An 8,816-nucleotide genomic window follows, 5' to 3' on the forward strand; every position below is an offset into this window, starting at 1 on the left:
ACCACTGTGCCACAACGGGAACTCCTCAGTATTTCATTTTTAAAAATTTTTTTTTATTTTTGCTTTTTAGGGCCACATAGGCAGCATATGGAAGTTACCAGACTAGAGGTCGAATCAGAGCTACAGCTGCTGGCCTACATTACAGCCACAGCAATGTCAGATACAAGCCACATCTGCAATTATACCACAGCTCACTGCAACGCTGCATCCTTCACCTACTGAATGAAGCCAGGGAGTGAACCCGCATCCTCATGGATCCTAGTCAGGTTTGTTATCTCTGAGCCACGAAAGGAATTCAAGTATTTTTCTTTTTCTTTTTCTTTTTTTTTCTGTTTTGTCTTTTCTAGGGCCACACCCGTAGCACATGGAGGTACACAGGCTAGGGGTCTAATTGGAGCTGTGGCCTCTGGCCTACGCCAGAGCCACAGCAACAGAGGATCCAAGCCGTGTCTGCGACCTAACACCATAGCCAATGGCAACACTGGATCCTTAACCCACTGAGCTAGGACAGGGATCCCGAACCCGCAACCTCATGGTTCCTAGTCGGATTCGTTAACCATTGAGCCACGACAAGAACTTCCAGTATTTTTCTTCAATAGGTGAATTTATTCCACTTTCTTTTTTTTTTCTTTTTTCTTTTTATTTATTAATTTATTTTTTTATTACTCTGATGAATTTATCACATCTATAGTTGTATAAAGATCATCACAATCCAATTTCATAGGACTTCCATCCCACAACCCAAGCACATCCCCCCACTCCCAAACTGTCTCCTCCAGAGACCATAAGTTCATAAGTTTTTCAATGTCTCTGAGTCAGCATCTGTTCTGCAAAGAAGTTCAGTCTGTCCTTTTTTCAGATTCCACATGTCAGTGAAAGTATTTGATGTTAGTGTCTCATTGTATGGCTGACTTCGCTTAGCATGATAATTTCTGTGTCCATCCACGTTGCTAAAAATGCTGGTATTTCGTTCTTTTTAATGGTTGAGTAATATTCCATTGTGTATATATGTACCACACCTTCTTGATCCACTCCTCTGTCGATGGACATTTAGGTTGTTTCCATGTCTTGACTATTGAAAATAGTGCTGCAATGAACATTGGAGTACATGTGACTTTTCGAGTCTTGATTTTCTCTGGGTAGATGCCCAGGAGTGGGATTCCTGGATCAAATGGTAGTTCTGTTTTTAGTTTTCCACTTTCTTGTACCAAAAATGACATACTTTTGTCTGTCATTTTATTTTATGTTATGCTTTTTTTTTCTTTTTAGGGCTGCATTTGTAGCAGATGGAAGTTCCCAGGCTAGGGGTCGAATTGGAGCTACAGCTGCTAGTCTACACCACAGCCACAGCAATGCCAGATCTTTAACCCACTGAGCAAGACCAGGCATCCAACTCGCATCCTCATGGATACTAGTCGGGTTTGTTTCTGCTGAGCCACATGGGAACTCCTACCTTCTTTTCTATTTTATTATTTTATTTTATTTTTTGTGTTTTTAGGCACCCATGGCACATTGAGGTTCCCAGGCTAGGGGCTGAATTGGAGCTGTAGCTGCTGGCCTGTGTCACAGCCACACCAGATCTGAGTGGCATCTGTGACCTACATCATAGCTTATGGCAACTCTGGCTCCTTAATCCTCACGTCAAGGTCAGAGATCGAGTCTGTGTCTTTATGGATACTAGTCAGACCATTTCCACTGAGCCACGATGGGAACTCCCTGCTTTTTAAAAAAAAAAAATGCATCTTTTTTTAAACTTTTCACTATATAAAGTTTTTAAATTTATTGTATGTTTGTGTTGATAATGTTATAGTTTATAAATTGCTTTTAGTTCTAATAGGTACAATTATAATTTTATAGTATATAGGTATGTTTCCTGAGTTAATTACATTTGAACAACTGTCAGTTGACTTCCACTATAAAAATTAAAAATGTGTATATTTCTATTTCTTTCCTCCACCCACCACTACTTGTTTTGTTATGATTAGTCTTAGTTCTTCTAGGGGTTACCTCTTAAAACTTTAAAAATATTTAAATATCATATCTGTTCTTACTTAACATCTTTAAATGATATTGACCAATATAGGAGCATCTACTTAAACTACCTCCTATTGTTTGTCCTGCCACCTCCTTTTTCAAAAAGATTATATTTTTTTCTACATTATTATAGATGATAATATTTATATTCTTTCTTTAAACAGTATTTTCTACTTGTTTATCCTTAGTTCTACATTTAAATAGGAATCTAACTTCTTTATTAAACTACTAGAATTTGTCTTTGAGCATTATTTTCAAGAAGGGTTCTTGAATACTATATTCCCTAAGTCCTGGCATTTTGAAAAAATATTTTTCTTTTGCTCTTATGTTTGAACGAAAATTGGCTAGATATAAAATTTTTGTTTAATACTTTTTCCCTTATGGGTTTGTACACAGACCTGACATTGAATATTGTTCTAGAGGAGTCTGAGAGGAGCCTGATTTTAAAAAAATTTTACCTTTTAGCAAACTTGATTAGGAGGAGGAGGTGTTGTTTGGATGAGCATAGGATGCTTTATCTAACTATATCTTGTTGATTGCTCTATGTCAGTTTTTTTTTTTTTTTTTCTGAGTCATGGTATGCCCTTATCACTTACAGATTCATGCCTTCCCATTTTTCAGAAAGTTTTCTTCTATTATGCATTTGGCTTTTGTTGTTGTTGTTCTGTTTCACTGGCCTGGATTTTTCTCCCAGAGAAAGTTTACATTGATTCCATTTGTCTTTCATATCTGCTATTCTCTCTGTAATTATTTTCAACTTTGTTCTTTTCTCTTTCTTTTTGCTTGATTTTTTCTCAAGCTTTCCTTCTCTTTCCCATGCTTTATTATTTTATCAGATATTTATTTGGCACTGTTCTAGGCAGTGGCAATAAAGCAGAGAACAAAACAGAAATTCCTTATGTCATGAAACTTATTCTAATGAGAGAATTAGACAATAAACAAAGTAAAATATAGGTCAGATGGTAATGGGTCACAGAGTAAAATAAGGGAGGGAATAATAAGGCCACATAAGGATGTGACACATGAATTACATTTTTTAAAGGCCTTATTGAAAAAGTGATATATGTGTAAAGACCTGGAGAAATTAAAGAGAACAGGCTATGCTGATATTTGGGGGGAGAGCATTTTAGGTAGAGGGAATAGTACGAGTGCCTTGAGATGGGAGTATGCATACTATTTTCAAGGAAATATGAGGTCATCGTGGCTGCACCAGAATAAGGAAATGGGATAATAATAGATAAAAGCTGAGAGATAAGGGGCCATATGTTTAGGGTTTTATAGGCCAACATAAGTAAGGCCTTTGGCTTCTATTTTAAGTGAAAGAATAACTTCAGATCATCTGTATGAAATATAGTATACTATGTATATACTTTAGGGGTTGTTGCAGCAAGGGTAGAAGCAAGTATGAGTTAGCCTTCACAAAGTTGGAGTCAAGATAGAATGTTGGTTTGGTTCAAAGTGGTAGTAAGGAGAGAGTTCTAGTTAGAGAAGGTAAGATTCTGGATTTATTTGACAGTGTAGTTGACAGGATTTACTGGTGGATTGGATGTGAAGAGAGATTAGATGAATCTAAGCCTTTTAGCCTCCAACAACTAGAAAAGAGGAACTGCTACTTACCTTTATGGGAGAAGCTGCATGAAGTCTGAAGGCAGTAAAATCAAGAGTTGATTTTGGTCATGTTAGGGTTGAGAGAGCTATTAGATAGTAAGCAGATATACTTACAAGCCTGGAGTTCATGGGAAAGAACCTTATATCTAGGGGTTATCAGTATATAGATGCCATTAAAAGCCCTGAAACTGAGTGTGGATAGAGAAGGATTTCAGAAACACAACCTTAATGCACTCCCAATACGTAGAAGTTGGGGAGATGGGGAATTAGCAGAAAAGGCTGGAAAGAGCCTTTAGTCATTGAGTGAGGAAGAAAATCAGGATGGCCTGGTGTTTGGGAAGTCAAGTGAAGGTGTCTGAAGAATAGGGAATAATCCTCTGTTTTATTTATTTATTTATTTATTTTTTTAGGGTCACACCTACAGCATATGTAAGTTCCTAGGCTAGGGGTCGAATCAGAGCTGTAACTGCTGGCCTCACCACAGTCACGGCAACACCAAGCCACATCTGCAACCTACACCACAGCTCATGGTAACACTGGATCCTTAACCCATTAAGTGAGGCCAGGGATCAAACCCACGTCCTCATGCATACTAGTCAGATTTGTTACTGCTGAGCCACAATGGGAACTCCTTATCCTTGGTTTTAAAGGCTGATAATAGGTCACAGAAGATAAAGACTGAGAATTGACATTAGATTAGGAACATGAGGTCCTTGGTGCCCTTGACAGTTTGTGGAAGGGAGAGGATAAGCATAATTGCTCAGAGTTCAAGGGAAAATGGGAAGAGAAGAATGTGAACAGCAAGAATAGATAATTCCAGGAATTATGCTTAGAAGGAAAAACAGAAATAAAACAGTAGCTGGAGGGGAAACTAGGGTGGGGGAGTGTTTCCTAAAATGGTGGGAAATGGCATATTGTGTGCTGTTTGAAACAATCCATGAGAAAAGGGTAAATTGATAAAGTGCTAGAATTGGATAGTGTGATCTCTTCTCCTCTTTGTTGATTGTATTATGTTGTTATTTTTGTAGGTTTTTTTTTTTTTTTCTCTTTCCAGTTTTTTGTTATCTCTTTCATTGAGTCCCTTTTCTCTCTTCTTTGAACTCATTTCAGAAGTGCCATGTTCTCATTGATTTCATGGAGACTTACTCATAATTTTCATCTGCCTCTTGGTGTAATTTTCTTTCCTTTTTTTTTAAGGGCCACACCTGCAACATTTGGAGGTTCCCAGGCTAGGGGTCAAATGGGAGCTGTAGCTGCTGGCCTACACCGCAGCTCATGGTGACACCAGATCCTTAACCCATTGAGCGAGGCCAGGGATTGAACTTGTATCCTCACGGAGACTGGTCAGATTCATTTTAGCTGAGCCATGACAGAATTTTTTCTTTTTTTTTTTTTTTAGAGGCGCATCTGCAGCATATGGAAGATCACCTATACTGCAACTTGAGGCAACGCCAGATCCCTAGTGCACCGAGAGAGGCCAGGGATTGAACCCGAATCCCCATGGATTCTAGTCGGGTTCATTTCCACTGAGCCACAACGGGAACTCCCATGGTGTAATGTTCATGCAGTATTTTTAATGACTTTTGGTTATAATGTTGCTCCCCCCCCACCACAAACATCTTTATATTAGACTTATTTTGGTTCCTTTTTGATTATTGGTCGTATTTGAACTATAGATATTCTTCTTAGATCACTATTTGCTTAACAATAAAGTTGTGGGCAAGGGACCAGTGGTGTGGTTGAGAAAGGTAGGCAGCCGTAATTTTTCCACTTGTCTTGGAAGGCTTTGTCACTGACGCTTTTCTCCAGTGGTGTGGCTCTACTCAGCAGATGGGAAAAAGAGCTCCTTTTGTCACAGGTGGTTCTTGTATAGATTGATAACCACTACATGCACATTAATATCACCTACCCATACCAATTAAATGAGAATCACTGGGGGTGGGCCTGAGGTATACATACATGTTTTAAGGCCACCTGAGAACAGGTGGTCTCTAGCTAGGCTAGAGAATTACCAGTTTAGGTTTCACTTTTTTTTTTTTTTTTTTTTTTGTCTTTTTGCCTTTTGAGGGCTGCTCCCATGGCATATGGAGGTTCCCAGGCTAGGGGTCTAATTGGAGTTGTTGCCACTGGCCCACACCAGAGCCACAGCAATGAGGGATCCGAGCCGCTTCTGTGACCTACACCATAGCTCACGGCAACGCCAGATCCTTAACCCACTGAGCAAGGCCAGGGATCGAACCTGCAACCTCATGGTTCCTAGTTGGATTCATTAACCACTGAGCCACGACGGGAACTCCTAGGTTTCACTTTTAAGCTGACTCAGATGAGCAGATGCTTGGCAACATGCAACCCAGTTTCACCTCCACCTAGCCTGCCTCTTATGAAAATGCCAGGTATGGGTGTTAACATTTTCCTTAATATGCCCTGCCTCCTCCCATAGCTCATGTATACTTCCTGATTTTATCATACCATGAAAGGGCTTTTTACATTTGTCTTAGGTTTGCCACCTTTTTTGGATAACTCTGAATTGTACCCACTTTGCCTGGTATCTACAGTCAAGCATCTTTTGTGCATGGCTTAGTCTGATTCCATTGTTAAATGTTACTGTGAAATAATACACATATATAAAAAATGCATAAAGTATAAATAAACATCTATGTAACTACCACCCAAGTCAACAAATTGAACGTTTGCCAAGATCCCAAAAGCCCTCTTGATGTCCCTTCTCAATCACAATTCTCTTTCTCCCTTTGTAAAGGTAACCACTACACTGACCTATTTGGTAATCATTCCTACTTTTCATTTTTCTCATATTCAGGGTTGTCGATGTTTCCTAGTTTCCTCAAATAAGGAGTTCTCTATTATTTTCAGAAAGGAGAGAGGGACAGAAATGCCTTTATTACTCCATCTTTAATTGGAAGTAGAGGACTATTGATTTTTAAAGAATTAGAACAAAATATATACTTGAATCTGTTAAATGTCTTATATTAGCTGATTTTTAAAAAACTTTATTTCATTTTATTCTTATAATCATTCTTTGTGATTGCTAGTTTGGGTTTTGGAGGTATGTGTGTGTTTTAACAGTGATCGTATAGCTTATGCCCCAGTGGCAGAAAACACAAACTGACTGACAGTTCACTGTGGTATCCTAGTGCAGTGTGATATCCTAGTACAAGCTGTTGACTTGACTTGATTTATAGCGTCATCAGTAAATGTGAAATTATAAGATAGGAATTTTAAGCCTGCATTTCTTATAGCAATATGGCACCGAAATTTTCAGTATAAAGTCAGAATACCAATAATGTATGTATTAACAACTTTTAAAATTTTGTTGTGAGTATCCAAGAATTTAAATGTATATTTAAGTTAATTAAAAAAAATTTTTTTTTTAGGAATATGAAGCCATCTACCTAGCAAAATTAACAATACAGATGATGTCACCCCTTCAGATAGAAAGGTCATTATCTGTTCATTCTGGCACCACAGGTAAGTGCTTTTCCATTTTGGAGTAACTTAGGGGGAAAAGATGATAGGAAGAGTGAAAGAAAAGCAGCATCTTTTGCTCATTAACAAGTTACACTGAAACTGTTTAGGAAACTTTGGGTGGACTATTGAATTAAAATAATTTCAGGAGTTCCTGTCGTGGCGCAGTGGTTAACGAATCTGACTAGGAACCATGAGGTTGCGGGTTCGATCCCTGCCCTTGCTCAGTGGGTTAACGATCCGGCGTTGCCGTGAGCTGTGGTGTAGGTTGCAGACGCGGCTCGGATCCTGCGTTGCTGTGCCTCTGGCGTAGGCCGGTGGCTACAGCTCCGATTGGACCCCTAGCCTGGGAACCTCCATATGCCGCGGGAGCGGCCCAAGAAATAGCAACAACAACAACAAAAAAGACAAAAAAATAATAATAATAATAATAATAATAATAATTTTAATTTTATAATTAAATATGTATCATACTTACCTTCTGCTGTGTTTTCACCACCGAATCTAGTTAATTAGAATATACTGATTAGAAGATCAGATTTCTATTTCTGTTGCATTTTAAATCTTTAACTAGTATAACTGTGTTGCAAAGATAAAAATAATAAGAGAGGTCTAGAGATGAGGCCCTAACTACTCTTAGGTGGTTAATAAATGAAAGGGTGACTAATGTAAGCTACCTCAGTTTTTGTATTGCCATAAATACTTGAATCCTTTCTTCTTTCCCTATTTCAGAGTGCCCCTTCCACCATTTTCAACGTTAATGATCCAGGCATGCTTTCAAAATCTTCTAACTTTTACCTTCCTTCTCTAAGACCTTGCTACCCTTTTTTGTCTCCTTTCTTTTTATTAGAACATTTGTGGAATTTTTTTATTGATAGTTTTTTCTCTCTCAGGTTTCCTTTTGGTCTTACTTAAAACAACAGCCTTATAAGTTAGGAAGAACAGGTTGTATACCTAGTTGAACACTGGTGATCTGACCCATAAGTCCAGCACTATATTGCACTTCCTTAGGGATAATACTGTATGCCCATCCCTCAAGCTCAACTTCTTGCTGTCATTGGCTTTTTACTTTGCAACTTCTATCTAATCATTTTCCAAAATGGGAGTGTTTTCCTCAGTACCTAAAATTCCCTCTTTCATAATAAGTATATCAATCTAGTTCACTTCCATGTTGGCCTCCTGTTGACACCCTTGGTGTTTAGTCTGTTCTGTACATTGTGGCCAGACTTATTTTCATGAAAGATCTAATAATGATATTTTTCTTGTATAAAAGCCTTCACTGGCTTAATTTCTACCAAAGAAAACACATAGAACATCATAGGTAGTAATTAAAGTTCCTCCTGATCTTTGTCTCTCTCACTGTACCTCTCTGTATGTATGCTAGAAAACTGAATTACTAATGGCTTCCTGTGTGTCTTCTGTTTTCCACCAAGAAAGCATCACATTTAAGTCTCTCTATCCTTAAAAACTTGGTTTCAGTATCATCATGTCAAGAAAACATGATCATTTTTCTTCCATTCTCTAGTTATTCAGAACTGCTGCAGAGTTCCTCCTCCTCTTCACTTCATGTCCTCCATTAGTTACATGTGTCTTTTAACGCCCTTAGAAGAATGCCGGTGCAGCACTCTATCTGAGACTCAGTTCAAGCAGCTGTATTTAGACTTATGGCTAGAATATTTTCTTCTTTATCT

General features: G+C 38.2%; 1 protein-coding gene across 6 annotated transcripts in view; it reads left to right on the forward strand.

Annotated features, from left to right (window-relative positions):
• Window positions 1–8,816, forward strand: part of STYX (serine/threonine/tyrosine interacting protein) — a 50,196-nt gene that overhangs the window by 36,197 nt on the left and 5,183 nt on the right. For all 6 annotated transcript variants that reach the window (XM_003121793.4, XM_005659958.3, XM_005659959.3 and 3 more), the window contains one exon: window positions 7,035–7,128. In XM_003121793.4, coding sequence (XP_003121841.1) covers window positions 7,035–7,128 — 94 coding nt within the window. The remainder of the gene's footprint in view (window positions 1–7,034; window positions 7,129–8,816) is intronic.

The sequence above is a fragment of the Sus scrofa genome, chromosome 1 (genome assembly GCF_000003025.6).
Source record: "Sus scrofa isolate TJ Tabasco breed Duroc chromosome 1, Sscrofa11.1, whole genome shotgun sequence".
Lineage (NCBI taxonomy): Eukaryota > Metazoa > Chordata > Mammalia > Artiodactyla > Suidae > Sus > Sus scrofa.